At 47.0% G+C, this 16,299-nt stretch overlaps 1 protein-coding gene across 1 annotated transcript in view; it reads right to left on the bottom strand.

The window, feature by feature from the left end:
• DNAJC3 (DnaJ heat shock protein family (Hsp40) member C3) overlaps positions 1–9,360 on the bottom strand; it is a 61,751-nt gene extending 52,391 nt beyond the window's left edge. The window contains exon 1 of the mRNA XM_074983109.1: positions 9,120–9,360. Within this exon, the coding sequence (XP_074839210.1) occupies positions 9,120–9,201 (82 nt within the window). The 5' untranslated portion in view covers positions 9,202–9,360. The remainder of the gene's footprint in view (positions 1–9,119) is intronic.
• Between the last annotated feature and the right edge of the window lie 6,939 nt (positions 9,361–16,299).

The following is a 16,299-nucleotide window of genomic DNA, read 5'->3' as shown; positions in this document are numbered from 1 at the left end:
GCCTGTTCTTCCTTATCTGTGGAATGTTCCAGGGTCGGGTGTTCTGGTACCGTGTTCCTATTTCAATATGCTAGGTAGATATGTTTATGCAACATCAACCCTCTTCTTGCCAACTTCTGTGAGCAATGCATTCCTTTAGCTCACAGCTGCACTTTGCTTTCTGCTAGCAAAGTTTTGACCATTACTTTGGTTCAGGCCTAAGGCCTCATACTAGGCCTGTACTTACTACACCAGCCACAGGTGCAGGGGACGCATGGTCGACCTGGCATGCTGAACCACAAAGGTACACGCAACCATGTGATCCATCAGGCACAGGCAACATCTGACCGTCGTGGTGGGAACTGCCATGTCGTCGCAGATAACAACCCTCATGGTTTGAAACCTGTTGGCAGGCAAGAACGCTATGGCGGCTTAGCGTCTGGCCAGGCTCCTACAAACTCTATTGACTGAGATGGGAGCAATATGGACTTTGCCTCATTGATCAGGAGATCAAGGTTTATAAGCGTTTGTTGAATCAGCTGTACATGCTGAAGTACCTGGTCTCGAGAACGACCCTTGACCAACCAGTCATTCAGGTATGGGAACAGCTGCCCTCCTTGTCTGGGTTGGTGTGCGGCCACAACCACCATGTGTTTGGTGAAGACCCTGGGGGCTGCAGACAGACCAAATGGCAGTACTGTGAACTGATAATGGTTTCTGTCTTCCATAAATCACAGGAACCTCCTGTGAGAAGGGTAAATTGAAATACGTGTCTTGTAAGTCAAGAGTGACAAACCAATCCCCCGTTCCAACATCAAGAATACGAGACCTAAGGATATCACATCTTTTTTATGAATTTTTTCAGCCCTACTAGATCTAGGATAGGTCTCAAACCCCCACTTGGACTTTGGAATTAGGAAGTAATGGGAGTAAAACGCCTGACCCCTGAACCTTGCAGGACCTGTAATTCATGCCGCAGCAGGATCTTGTGAGAGGGGTCCCTAAAGAGGGACAGGGAAGGGGGTAGGAAGAGAACTAAGTGGCATATTCCCCTCTCTACCATGCAATGGACCCACGTCTCTGCTGTGATGCTGCATCACATATGGTTGAAAGGGGACAGATGGAACAAAAAAAGTGGGGGTGCTGGAACAGGTGTCATTGGCTCAACACTCCTGACTGTCATCAAAATGGTGGTTTGGACCCCTGTGCGCCTTTTGAAGGCCCTGTGCCTGAGAACGTTGGCCAGAATGGCACCCGCCCGTCCTGCTGCACCTTCTGTTACTGTCCCTTTGTGACTGCAGGAGCTGTCTCAGCCGTGGATGAGGGTTAAAGTGCCTACGCTGATTAGACCCAGCGAATGCAGGGTGGCCCTGGAGACTTTTAGACTATTGAACCTTTTATCCAAGAACAGCACTGGGCTGTCAAAAGGGAGGTCCTGGATTGTCTGTTGGACCTTATATGGTAGGCCCAAGACCTGTAGCCATGCCCCACCATGCATGGTAACTCTGGATGCCATAACTCGAGTGGCAGCATCCACAGCACCCAGTGCAGCCTGTAGTGCCACCCCAGAAACCAACCTTTTCTCGTCGACCACCGAGGTGAAGTCCTGTTTGGCTTCAGGTGGCACCAATTCCAAGAATGTGTAGAGGGCATTAAGGGTGTTGCATGCGTATCTACTAACCAGGGCCTGCGCCTAGTGATTCTTAACTGTAACCCACTCGCAGAATAAATTTTTCTCCCATACAGTTCCAAGTGATTAGCATCTATATTTTTTTGGGGAGGGACCTTGGAACCCTTGACACTCAATGATTTGCAGCATCCACTATCAGGGAGTTGGATGGCAGGGTGAGTGAACAAGTGTTCATTTTCTTGGGATGGGAGAAAATACTGTATCATTGCTACAGCTCGTAGAAAAGGCAGAAGCAGGGGTCTGCCAGAGTGTTTTTTCTGTGGTGGCAATTATCTTAATTATGAGTAGAGCCACCCTGGTAGGTCCTACAGAGGACAAAATATCTGTGACTGAATCCATTTCATCATGGACCTCCTCTGCCTGGACTCTTAAGTTTCGGGCCACTCTTGTAAGGAGCTGCTGGAAGGCCCTGCCATCCTCCAACACAGACAAGGCTGAAGAGCTCACAATCTCCTCATCTGAGGAGGAGAGCTCCTGGACCTCTGCCTGGAAGGGGAGGGTAGCTGTGCCATGTCCCTGCAATTGGCTTCCAGAAGACACTATTGGGAGCTGGGTGGCATTGTGCTTGGCAGAACCAAAGGTGCTGATTAGCTGGGAAACCCATGGTTAGCAGCTGATATGGCATCAACATGGGCCCTTGCCCTTGGGCCCAATCAGGTGCAAGTGCTGGTCCCTGGAACACTGGCGCCAGCGGTATCAGCACCATGGTTGTCAGTACTGAAGGAGTCCAACCCTGTTGTGATGGGGTCAATGACGGCGCCAAGGTCGACGCTGACAACACAGAGGCAGGTGGCTCTGAAATATCTGACAGGTCCTGCTGCTGTTCCGGCGGGGGAAGAGGGAGGGGACACACAGCAACACTGACAGTGCTGAGCATGGAATCGGCAGGGCCCCCAGCACCCTGGCTGTGACTCCCATGCCCTGGCTCTGCACTTCATGAGTAGAAGGAGTCCGCTGCTGAAGACCCTGGTGGAGCCACCAGTGTCAGTGCCAACAACATCCACATTGAGAATGGTGCCTGCGCTGGAACACAGGGCACCTGAAACTGGCCCATCATCGCTCTCTGAGCGGACAGCTCTGGAGTGCTCGGCATCAAATGTGGTGTCAGTGCTGGAATCGGTGCCAGCATCACCTCCAGACATTCTTCTGTCTTGGTGCTATGGCACCAGTCCTCTATAGACAGAGAAGGACCCAGCACCATCACCTGTAATAGCCCTTGAGACGCTTGAAACGCCTCCAGCATTGAGGGCAGGTACAGAGAATGAGGACTGCCATTCTGCACCAGCTTCAACGCACACGCTTCCTGTCCCTTGGCATGGCGTGGTGGAGCCATGGACTTGTGGTTGCTGCGCTTTGACGTCAGCAACCCATTCCTCTTCTTTGGCACTGGAGATTGACTCTTATGGCACTGTGAGGGCAAGAGTACCTGCACCTGCTCCCAGTACCAGGAGTCCTTAGTCAGCACCGGGGCAGATGGTGCCAGTGCACTCTGCACTGAAGAGGGTTCACTTCCAGCTCCCACAGGGGACTCCTGGGGCTGAAGTGCTGCTTCCATCAGGAGGACTTTGAGGCTCTGGGCGCTATCTTTCCAAGTCCTCAGCTTAAATGCCTTGCAAATCAAGCAGCGGTCACCTAAGTGTCCTTCCACCAAACAACTCAGATAAGCTGAATGAGAGTTGCTCTTGGACGTATATTTGCCATACTTACAATGCTATGACAGCCTACTAGCTAATAAGGTGACTAGAGAATGGCAAGAGTTCCAACGATTGGCAGTGTGGCCAGAAGGAACTGCCGGGGGGTGTCAGGTGGTGCTTATATTGGTCACCATATCGGCACCACATCAACACCGCGGTTACTGCCTAAGGCAAAAAGCTTCCAATGACTGGGCATGCACCAGCGCACACACAACTTGGAACGGACATGAGCTATCACTTGAAGAACTTCGAAATCCCCTAAATGTCTATGTATAACCTTAATCGAGACTCAGCCAAGTTGAAATCTGGTCCACTTAAAAGAAGAAAAGAAACAACCCTTAAAAGTTCAAGTTTCACATCTGACCCCAAAGCCAAATCCATGTTTTTTCTATACCATTTTCCTCCTTTCTTCTTTTGTCCCCAAATCTCTCTCTTTCTTCCCAGTGGTGCAAGACAGGTCCATTCAAACAAGGGGAGAAGTTACATGACTATACGCAAAGGAAGGGACTTTTGAAAAGAAAACATATTCATCTTCAGTAGCACTAACTGAAAGCTGTAACATGGAACTATAGAAAGTTAAAAGAATTTCACACAGAACTGTGATTTTTAAAATGACAGTGGCACTTTCCTGTTAACACTGCTGGGCTATTTTTCTTTTTTCTACGTATTGTAGAAAGTAAGTGTGTGGGGGGCAGTTACATTGCATGTAGAGCAGGAAGAGGAGGGAGTAACTTTCACGAGTACCGTAAAGGTACTCATCAACAGCACAATGCAGATGCCTTGGCTAGGACTGGAGTTCAGATCAGAAACCCTTCCACTCTCACAGAGTTCTGCCCCTACTTAGGTAGGCCTGCCTTGCAGCAGAAGCACCACCACTTGTTAAAGCAACAGCTGTACTGCTTCTGAAAGCAGTTAGGCAAAGGAAGCTTGAGAAGGGAGGAGACTGAGAAAGGAACACTTGTGCCACACAGATTTCCAAGACCAGCATCTGATGAAGTGAGTCTGTGCTCACGAAAGCTCATGCTCAAAACTTTTCTGTTAGACTATAAGGTGCCACAGGACCCTTCATTGCTGTTACAGATCCAGACTAATACGACTACACCTCCGTCACTGAGGGTAGGGAGTAACTTTGGATAGTAGCAACTGAGCAGAAATCCTCTCCACTCCCACAGATGGAAGTGACAGTGTGAATGGAGTGTCAAGTGGGGGTGGTGGGCGGTGCAGCAAAAGAAAGCTATCACTAACTCTCCTTCCCCAACCCGCTCACTAATCTACAGTGGCCTGGGAACAGTGACAGGAATCTAATCGGAGGGGGAAGGAAAAAAGATATTAAGTAGAAACAGTTCCCAGAAGCACAGCTGACTGTATGAGAATGAAGCCAGCTGGCCCATCTTTTCTCCTGTTCCTCAGGACTCATTTGCTTTGCTACTTGGATTTGGGGGGGGGGGGAGTGGACAAAAGAGAAACAGGGCATTTCCACCTCCCCAGTCATCTTTCTTCCCCAGTGTAGCTTGGGGTGGATGAATATGTTTGATTCAGGAGGCAGAACTTTGGCACATGGCATCTCTGCTGGAAAAGTCAGGAAACAGACCACTTTATGATTACCTGCTCTGTTCATTTACTCTGAGGTACCTTGCACCGGCCATTGCTTGAAGACAGGATACTGGGATAGATGGACCTTTGGTTTGACCCAGGATGGCCATCCTTATTTTCTGAAGTAAGAACAATTCCAAAGAAAGACTGAGGCTCATTATCAATTCTATACTAGACTACTAGGGAAACGGCCATGTAAGCTGCAGTTCACCTCCAAAAGTTCTGGAACTTTTTCATAATCCTGAGGCAGATATCTGATACAATACCAGCAGCCATCTAAAACTTTAAATTAAAATACATTCCTTTATCCCATGGATTTTTACATGGCTAATAAAAACTTCCATAGCAAATTAACACATTGCACAGGGAACTTCCTAAAAGTCACAATTCAATGACTGGAAGTACCAAAAAGTATTAGGTATTAAATTAGAAACTTGTGAACTGCAGGAATATGCACTGGCTTTCTTGGAAGACTAACTACTTTACCTACATCATCTCTTCTCCCATCCTCCTCCAAAAGAACCCCATAAACCAGCAAAGGGCCACCTGGGCTAGTGAGTGGGCCACAAAATTGTCGTAACTAATGCAGTGTCCTGATACAGGGTAGTTTTGCTAACTGAGCTTGTGTACCTAGAATTTCTGAGGAGTACTCATTAAGCCATAGTAGCACTTTGGATGGATGCTGAGGGAACACACAGCTGTCACAGTTAATATTGTGTGCAAACAGTCCACACTTTATTCATGTTCCTTTGTTTTACCTGCATGTCACTTTAGTAATACTGGTAGGAAAAAAGATACCTGAATGAAAACCAGCAGGATCTAGCAACCCTGCACATGGGCAATGTTAAACAAAATGTCTTGTGGTCTCCAAACTCTCCTGAAAACCAGAGAGATTGAGACTGAAAATGATGCCTCTGTTCTAGGAGAGAAGAGATTAATACAGTCTCCAGCAGAGCAGAAACTTCACAGTAATACACCACCATCCCCATTTACAAAATCTCCATTTCACTGTTTAACTTTTTCAGCACTACGGCAAGGGTAAGAAGAAACTAAAAAATGTACAGTGTGCCTGTATAAAATGAATAAAATGATCTACAGCTACAGAATGTAAGTTGCACATTACGTTAGCCACACATACACTAAAATAAAAAGTTACTTCATAAGGGATATTAAGACTTAATAGGTCATATTTTGGCTATCCTAATGTCTGCAGAATTGTTCCCCATCTGGAGCACTTTGTCAAGGATAAGTTTAAAGTGGCACCCTTCCTGGAAAAGTATTTCATAACCTACTAAAGTTTGCTATTAGGAAAATATATACAAAATTAGAAAGTAAATTTGTGACAAACATTGCCACATTCAGCAAAGCAGCAAGGTCAGCCATACTCCTTGCATCTATAAGGAACACATTCAGAAGATGAATTATCTACATATGCTTAAAAAGCAAAGTACAGGTTGAACCTCTCTAAATCCAGCACCTCGGGGGTTGACCAGTGCTGTGAATTTGCTGACCACATGAGCACAATATTGTCTGACAGCATTACCAATGCTTCCACTGCTTACTGGGCTCTTAGAAGACATTCAGGGGTAATTAAAGCTAACTAACACCACAGAACACTGAGAGCCAGGACTGATGGTTGTAAACAAATGTTAACGCACCACAGGAAACTTGGCCACACTCATGATAAGTGGTCATCCAGCTAACTCAAATCATGCTGGATTATGGATGTTGCTGGATGAAAGAATGCAGGAGAGAGAGGTTCAACCTGTACAAAAGCTTAGACTGATTCCTCTGGTGTTAGTCCTCTTAACATTACTGCAGAAGTACTTGGTGAAAAACCAGTACAAGACTGCAGCATATACTTATACATTATAGTCTCATTCTTGCCACATTATGTTCAATATTAAATTATCACTAAGCCAAGATACTTGTTTTTAAGATTTCTCATTTAAGACAACTTTGAAGTGCATTTCTAACCTCCAGAAAGACCTTAAAGTAACATGTCTGGTTTTCAAACTGGAGCATGTGGTCAAAAAAGGATTCTGGCGGTTCAGGTCCGGTGCTGACCAGACTGTCTGCTTTGCAGTGCCGTAGAGTGGGGCTGGCAGACTCCATGTTACCTTTAACACCACACAGCTCCTGAGAGGCAGCTGACATATTCCCCCATCTGGCTCCTATGCATAAGGGCAGCCATGGGGCTCTGCATACTGACCAGGCCCCAAGTGCTATCCCACCACTCCCACTGGCCAGGAACAATAGCCAATAGGAGCTGTGGGGGCTGTGGCTACAGATGGGGCAGACAGTGCACAGAGCCACATGGCCACGCTTTTGTGAAGGGACCAAAGGCTGAACATACTGACTGCTTATGGGAACTGCTTGAGGTAAGCACCACCCAGAGCCTGCACCCCTCATGGGCCTCAACTCCCTGACCCAGCCCTGATTCCCCTCATCCCACCTTCCAAACCCATTGATCCCAGCCCAGAGCCCCCCCAGCTCCCCCAACATGATAAATCCTGCATCCCCAGCCCTGCTTCAGAGTACAGTCACCCCCCCACCCCAGCCTTCACTCTCCTCTGCCTCATGCCCCTATCTAGTCCCAAACCCCCTTCCATCTGAATCCCTCAGTCTCAGCCCAAAGCATCCTTCTATACCCCCAAGCCCCTCATCCTCAGCCCCACCCCAGAACACACACACCCAGCCAGAACCCTCACTAGCCCCACACCCCAACCCCCCAGAGCCATCTCCCACACTCCAAACCCCTCACCCAAGACCAGAACCTCCTCTTTCATCCCAAACCCCTCAATTCTGTCCCAGCTCAGAGCCCACACCCCCATCCTGCACCCAACCCTCTGAGCCAGACTGGTGAAAATGAACAAGTGCTGGGGGTGGGGAAAGAGGTCTTGGAGAAGGGGCATGGTAGTGTTTTCAGTTTTGTGCAAGTAGAAAGTTGGCAACCCTAAATGATCACAGCCCTCAGACAGCTCCAGGTTCACTCTAACAGTCAAGCAGTTCCCCCCCATTAGCTTTCCATATGATTACATAGACGTTACTTGATCAACGCTTTCAGTTTCCAATTGTAGTAAGTGTAACAGGGAATAATTCCCTGTGCAGAACCACTACCCTTAGCAGGAATGAATGATTTAAAAAAACAAAAACAAAAAAAACACCTCACAATTCTCAGAGCTGAGAACAACTTTACAGCACTAGCAGTTATGGGGAAAAAGTCTTGAACACTGAGCAGATCTATATGAAAGTCAGAAAGACACCATCAGCATGGAACTCCATAATCCCATTTCTACATGACCACTTTTTAAGCTAGATCCACACTCTTAAAGTCTTACAATAGTTAGCATGCTACCAATTTCCCTAGCTTCTTTAGGGAGGACTAATAGAAACCAAACTTAAGTAAATTGCACTTCCTGTGGCTTCAACAAAACAAAGCTACAACACAAAACTAGAAAATCATTACTTCAGTACTAGGATTTTTAAAAGCAACAATTAAGGTTGATGACTGCATTTGCTGTTCATCAGATTTTCATTAAAATCTATTTTGAATTTTGGACTTTAGGAAACATTTATTGTTTTCAAAGTGAACGGCCACAGCCCTCAACTAGAAAAATAAGGAATTTTTCTATTTTTTCACCGAGAATTCTCTGGTTGTACCCAGAATTAATGACCACACGCCTTTGACAACCTCAGCCCCTGCTCACATTCCCTGCCCATCGCAAATTTCTCTCCCTTCGATTCTCACAGGCTGATATTGCGCACAAGCCCAGCACAGACCTGCTCTCCCTCCCCGCGTGGATTAGGGCACTGGAGCACCGCACAGAGCTGCAGCGGAGAGACCCCTCAAGGGCCAGTAGGTTACGGGGTTGATAAGTAACCCTGTGTTGCGGCAACACGCGAGAGAGCTCAGGGAAGTGGGGGCTTCGCTGGGGGGAATATGATTACAAACCCCGGCACTAACTCTCACCTCACCTTGCCTCGCTCCCCACCACCAGCAGCGGCTCTGTCCTATGCACCTCCACAGTTCTCACCTCTCTCAAACTCAGCCCCGCGCCTAGCACCATAACACCCCCCCGCAGGCTGGGCAGCAGCCGTCCTGCCCCCTAGCAGTGTGCAGCGCCGTCCACCGGCGCGGGCTCGGCCCCGCGACCCCTCACCTTCGCCAAGCAGGTCGAAGAGAACCAGCAGCAGGGGCAGCACGCCGCCCAGTTGGCCGGCGCACGCGCTGGCCGATACCATGGGTACGGTAAGCGGCCGCGTGCACCCGAACCCCACTCGGGACTGCGAAGAGAACCCCGCCACGCGCCTCCAGCAGTCTTCAGCCGCTCCACTTCCAAGTTCGCAGGGGTGGGTCGTGGGTGCCCCCGATTGGCTGCGCCGCCGCCTGCTCCGCCCCCTGCTAGGGAAACGTGGAGAGCCCCGCGGACTAGTGTCAAGCGCCGCTCCCCTGACAACATTGCGCTTGCGCAGCAGGCGCGATCCGAGCATGCGCAGGAGCCACAAGTGAAGGTGCTGCCCGGAGTTTGCCCTCGCTCGTCGAGCGTGGCCACCCGGAGCGGAATGGGGAAGGCGGGGGGCAGGAGACAGGAGCGAGAGGCTTGTGTATGTGCAGTGTCAGCGCTGTGCAGCCTGCACAGGGTGGATCATTAGAGGCACAGGCTGGCGCACACCTTGGCTCGGTGGGACCCAGTCATTTTGGGGCCGGGACCCACAGAGAAGCAGAAGGAGGAGGCTGAAACACCCGCCCCATTCTCCAGTCATCGTGCTGGGCAGGGATTGGCGGATCTGGCAGCCCAGCAGGGGCTAACCCAGGTGAGCTGTGTCCGACCCGTAGGCCGCTTATTGCCCACCTCGGGGTTCGGATGTGCCATAGCCAGCTATGGCACTAGCTCCAGCCCCAAACGTTCAGAAATCCTGAGCCTGGTCTCCCGTGTTCCCCTCCACAGTTTGCTTTTATAAACGAAATATCGGGGAAGGGGTTTGGCCTATGTCTTGATTTTGAACCCCTTCCCCAAAGTGCATGGCATGGAGAGTAGGAATTACAGATCGGACTGAGTGGTCCTGAGCCAAAAGTTTGCCAGACCCTCTGCTTCTAGCCTTCAGATTCCAGCTGCCCCTCCCAGCCACTGAACTCCAGCTGCTGGCCCTGGCTCCACTTCAGTGTTCCCTGGAAGTTGTGAACTCATGTAGGCTCTCAGGAGGAATTGAAACGCCACTCAGCTGATGAGCAGAACAGCACCCACAGCTATGTTCTTTTTCATAAGTGGTGGACATTCAGACATGCTTCAGTGCACATAAAAATAATTCTGCCAAATCCAAGCAAGCCCCAGTCCACACCAGGACCACAGGCTGTAGGTTCCCACCTCCTGTCTTAAAGGGAGAACATTCCTTTTCTCCCAGTTAACTGGGCAAATGATTTAACCTTTCTGTATTTCTGACTATAGTCAACTTTTTTTAGATTTTGCAGCCCCAGGACTGGGAGGTTGCTGAATATTCAAATATTCCAGCTAACAGAGAGAGATACCTAGCAATGCGTAACACTAAAGAAAAACAAGTTAAGCTATTAAGAAAAAAAATGTAAGCAGAGTACTTTATACACCAACAATAGTAATATTGTAAAATTATAGTGTATGTGCTGTATTTATGGAAAATGTAACAAATTTTCTTATGGTTAAAATGCCAGTTATTTGAAAGTTCAGGATGATAGAATGCCAGATATGAAAGAGTTTACTCTATTTGGTGAACTAGTTTTATGAAAACCCTCCAGCAATCAGTACCTTATTAAAGTATAAAATCCTTTGTTATGCCTAAAATTTTTTTAACATCAACATATGGTGAAATTTCATAAATACATCTATTGTTATAAAGATCACACAACATTGTATTGTTACCTTTTTCTAAAAGCAGTGAACTTTGTTGTGAACACATTACACAGCACTGACTTTGTTTGAGCGCATTAGATAGGTAGTAATCATGAATGATTAGGGCTTATGGGTATATTTAAAATATAAAATTAACTTAGAAATACTGTTTAAGAAAATGTAAAACAGAGAAAAGCTGCATCATGTATTCCATAATATTTCATGTTGTATGCAGCAGGACAGCTGACTGGCTGTTATTACAGTTTTTGCAACTGAATATCTGACAAACTTCAGGGTATATTTAAAAAAAAACACCTGTGACTGACATTTGTTATTTCCAAATTTAGTGCTTTTAATTAGGTACCTTCTGCATGTCCAGTCTTCACAACCTGGCATGCACTGAATAACTTGCTCCATCTTCTTTAGAAAAATTTTAGAAGTGTTCTTTTTTTCAAATGTCATTTGCTACATTTGGGGTTCAGGGACTTGTCTGTAAGGGTGAGCAGAATGTGGGAGGTAAGAAAAGAAGGAGACAGTGGGAAAGCCTGGTAAAAGCAGAAGGTGAGCAAGGGTGGGGCCACAGGCTGGGGAGTCTGCCTTCCCAAACAGCAGCTTCACCCACTGCCCATGGGTTTAGCAACATTTGTGATTCTGCTGTGCCAGTTTTCCCTGTGAGTGCTCCAACCCCAGATACCCAAGGGGTCCCCCACAATGTTGGACCACAGATGTTGCCACACCAGAGATTCCTGCACTAGAGAAGTTCAAACTGTAGTGTTGTCATTTGACCACTTTCCTCAGTTTACTAAGGCGATGTGGCCCTGCTCCAGAGCTTCTCCCAATCTGATGGTGCAGTTTCCTACTTCTCGCAAATCCCCAAATTGCCTGAATCTGGACCCCGAGGCTTAGGGTTGCCCTTCCCAGCATCCAGCCCAAGGTGGGATATGGAGCGGGCAGCCCCAAGTCTCCCAGGCTGGATCAGGCTTTTCTAACAGAAGTAGGACTAGTTACACTTTTAAACTCTTCTCTTCTTTTAGACTGGTACAATAGTGATTATTTTAAAGGGCTTATTTTTTATGACTTCTATGCTGTACAAATTCATCTGACATTTCAGCAGCATGGAAAAGTGAACTGGGTTTTTTTATCACAAATAGAAGCCCCCCAGACATGATATGGCACCAAATTTAGCATCTGTTCAAGTGTAATCAACTGCATTAATTCTTCAAAATTACCCCAGAACTTTCTCACCACTGATCTGCTTCCTGCCAACACCTAACAGTTCCTGGTCACAACTTCAAGGAATGTTCCTACAGGTTGCTGGTTTTCACTGTAGTTAATGTTCTCCATTCGCAAGGCCAAACTCAGTCATCATCAGGGTCATGCCAGTGTAATGGAAAGCAGGCTTGGCCTTTTAGCTTTATTGTGACTTTTTCTCTCTAGAGATACATTGCTTGTTTGGGGTCTGATGAACCTGTTGGCTAAGCATTTTGACATCAGCTTGACACAAAGTAAAAAGCTCCCTGGCAGGTACAAAGACTGGAGAGGGTTGATCGGATTATGCAGGTTGAACTTCTTCAATCCAGCACACTTGGGACCTGACCAGTGCCAGACAAGAGAATATGCTGGACCACAGGAGGTCAATGTTGTCTAGCACGTTACCAACAAGAAGTCCTGTGGCACCTTATAGACTAACATATTTTGGAGCATAAGCTTTTGTGGGCAAATACCCATTTCGTTAGATGCCCACGAAAGCTTATGCTCCAAAATACCTGTTAGTCTATAAGGTGCCACAGGACATTGTTTTTGAAGATACAGACTAACTTGGCTGCCCCTCTGATACTTAGCACATTACCAACACTTCCACTGCTTGGGGGGCTCTTAGAAGACATTTAGAGCTAAAAACCAGCACACAGAGAGCCAGGACTGGTGGCTGCAAACAAATCTTATGGGACCACAGGAAATTTGGCCATATCCATGATGAGTGGTCAACCAGGTAACTAAAATGCTGGATTACAGATGTTGCCAGATGAGGGAGTTCTGAATTCGAGAAGTTCAACCGGTATCAGCTTCATCAGCAGCCATGGGTTCAGTGCCTGTTGGTGTCTGATGCCTTTCTCACTATTTCCTTCCATCTTACCCTGTCCAATGAAGAGTGGCTTAGTTTCTGTAGACTAGCTCCGTACCATTCTACTATATCATCTACCCACTCTCTCTGTGGGGTCTGCCTCTCCTATTTGAACCATCCACTATGCCAAATACCTGGATCTTGATTTTTCATTTGTTATTCATTCTGCAAATATGCCCAAATAGCTGTAATTTCCGTTGTATAATCTTCTGCAGTAGATTTTCTTTTGGTTGTATCTTCCCATATAATCCCTTGGTGGTGACCTTCTGCATCCATCCTATTCTCAGCATCTTTCTATAACAACTCCTCTCAAACACCAATATTCTTCTCCAATGATCAACACATTTCTCTTCAGTATTTCCTCCAGTGTCTTTGTCAAGTCTTTATGGAATAGCTCAATCTCTTGCTCCATGCTGTTTGACATGGGTGCATACACCTGAATAACCGAGATGTTGAATGGTTTTGCTTTGAGTTCTCGCTACCATCATTCTTACACTCACTGGTTTGTATCCTAATACTCCTCCTCTGGCTCTTTTGCTAAGAAGGAATCCAACTCCTGCCTCGTGTTTCGTTTCGTTCCCTGACCAAATGACTTCACAACCACACAGCTCTGCAAGAAGATGATTTCACTTTAACTTGTGCTGGCCATTAAAATTGCTGCTTGCACTGCTCTTGTCCTGAGACATTAAGTGTGCTTAGCTATCACCAGAAGAGAGTCTATACAATTCAGTGTTTTCCCCAGGAATTGAAAATAGAAGATATGTTTCAGTATATGAGAAATGGATGGGTGGGAGGTGTTGGGAAATGATTAAATTGGGAACACTGCATCTGCAGTAAAACCTCAGTTATGAACTGACAAACCGCTCAGAAGTATGCAATCAGGCAATGGCAGAGGTCCCCACACCCTAAAAGGCAGCAGTACAGTACTGCGTTCAGTGTAAATTACTAGAAGGATTTGACAAGGCAAAGAAACTATTCAGTGTTTGTTTCATTTAAATTAAGATGATTAAAAGCACCCCTTTCTTCTGCATAGCAAAGTTTCAAAGCTATATTAAGTCACTGTTCAGCTGTAAACTTTGAAAGAACCACCATAACATTTTGTTCAAAATCACAAACATTGCAGGGTTATGAACAACCTCCACTACTGAGTTTGTAACTCTGAAGTTCTATTGTTCCTAGCTGGCCACAGAGGAGATGGGGGTTAGGGAAATCCCTGTGGAGCTGAGTTACCATTAATGGAGAGAGGATCATAATCTCTAAAACCTAGTGCCCAAGCATGAGGTTCTTTAGAAAAGCACTCCAAAAAGCCACATATGTTGCTGGGAACCCCTCACCATACAGTGTCAGGGCTTCATTATTTTATCCCAAAATCTTGGCTTTACTAGATAGCACCTTAAGTCCCATCTATACTCCTGTTCAGCTCTCAGAGCTGAGAAGTGTAATTTCCCCTCAGATCCATAATAAAGCTCTTCTGAATGTTTGGAGGACTTCACATCAATCCAGCACCAAAGACTGAAATTGAACTCCAAGTATTTGAATATCTAAAGTAGATGTGCAATTTGACATAAATACAACACAAAATGTTGTAAATTACAAAATCCAGTTTCACTTATTCCTTTGCTGATGTAATACTTAAACAGAAGCTATTCAGTTGAGCCTTCCTGTTTCCTTGAGAATACGGCAGTTTCTATGAGTTAAGGGCGTTGGAGCTCATGGCAGGGTGGGCAGGTGGAGGGGCCATTGGAGCCCCTGGGAAGCCATTGGGTTCCTGGATTGGGGGCTTCCTAGAGGCTGGAACCCAGAGCTGGTGGAGCTGGCATCAGGGCTGGCCCCCAGATAGAGGGAATCCGGGTGCAAACCTGGAATTGCTACATCCCTCTGTACCCGTACTTCCTGCACCCATGTGCATGTGCTCCCTTTGGATCAAAATAAATTTCAAAGGTATCAGCAAACTGTTGTGAGAGGTGTTTAATGATCATCTGAAGAAATGGGTCTTACCAGGAAAGCTCATGACCTAATACGTTTGTTAGTCTTTAAGGTGCTATAGGAGTGCTTGTTATCCTTTGGAGCTGTTAGGCCCAGATCCTTAAGTGAAATCCTCACTGATTTCAGTGGGAGTTAGGAAACTAAATATCTTTGAAAATCTGGGCTTTAGTGCTTTTCTTCAAGTTTTGTGTTAGAAACGTTCACCGATTAAACTACTCCCTAGTTTACTATCAGCCAGGAAAATCTTTAGTATTCAGCCAACAAAAGCATCAAGGATTGTGAAATCACAGCAGAGATACAAAAATCCACTATTAGAGGAGCTAAAGTTCTTTTTGCCCTCCAACAGAATGTTCTAATTTGAGTTGGTCTGTCCTGAATCTTATAATGCCAAAGACCAGCATAAATACGTGTATGGTGAGTTGTTTAAAAGAGGGTAAAGGCATGAGCAACCTTTTTACCCCTCCCATTTTTTGATTTTAATAATGTTAGATAGAACAGGGTGGGTGATGAGAGTGAATGGGTTGTAGAAGACCATAAATGACTTGTAACTTTCAGTCAGTGTGTGGTTGGCAGTTAACAGGGCATATACAGGGGCCAATTTGGCACAGGCACGCATCCAACAGGGAGGGTGATTAGCTTCCCCTAGCGCTACACCTGCCACCCATGCAGGTTATTCTGAATTTTAACTCTATCCTTCAAAGCAGTTGCAACCCCTCCCAGCTTGGAATCATCCACAAACTTTACATGCCATAGTTTAGTCAGTTTCTGAGTGGCAGGAAAAACTTGTCAAACGATAATATTTTTAGTGTTTCCTTGATAATGATGATGATGATGATGAATTCATAAAACAGTGATTAACACCCCCTCCCCCCGCCGCTTCCCCCCACCTCCGAGTTTGAGGGAAACCGGCAGTGGGCGTCGGACTACGTACCCAAAAGCTAAGATAACTCTGTGAGACAGCTGCAGCGCGCTGACAATGAAGAGGCTGAAGTAAGCACTTCTGCAAGCACCAGTGCGCTGAGCTGAGAGCTGAATTTTTGCGGGAGAGCACCGCGGATGGAGCCGCCAGATCCTCACTCTTGCTCAGTTTGCTATTCCCGCTCGATCGCTGGGTGAGGGGGGCTGCCCCACTCCCAGGGAGGGGTCGCAGCCGCTTGCCACTGCCTCTGCTCGCCCGGGCCCAGCTCCGCATTTTCCCGGCGGCGGAGAATGGGGCGTGTCTGCGCCTGGCAGGATGGGGATAGGCGGGAATGAAGACGGGAGCGAGGAGCTGCCAGCCCCTCTGTGACAGGGAGCAGGAGGGGGCGGGGAGGCGGTCCAGTGGGGCCTCTGGAGGGGGGCGAGGAGGTGTACTCTCGGCTCCTGCTG

This window comes from Carettochelys insculpta, chromosome 1 (genome assembly GCF_033958435.1).
Source record: "Carettochelys insculpta isolate YL-2023 chromosome 1, ASM3395843v1, whole genome shotgun sequence".
Lineage (NCBI taxonomy): Eukaryota > Metazoa > Chordata > Testudines > Carettochelyidae > Carettochelys > Carettochelys insculpta.
This window is presented reverse-complemented; position numbering and strand designations above follow the sequence as displayed.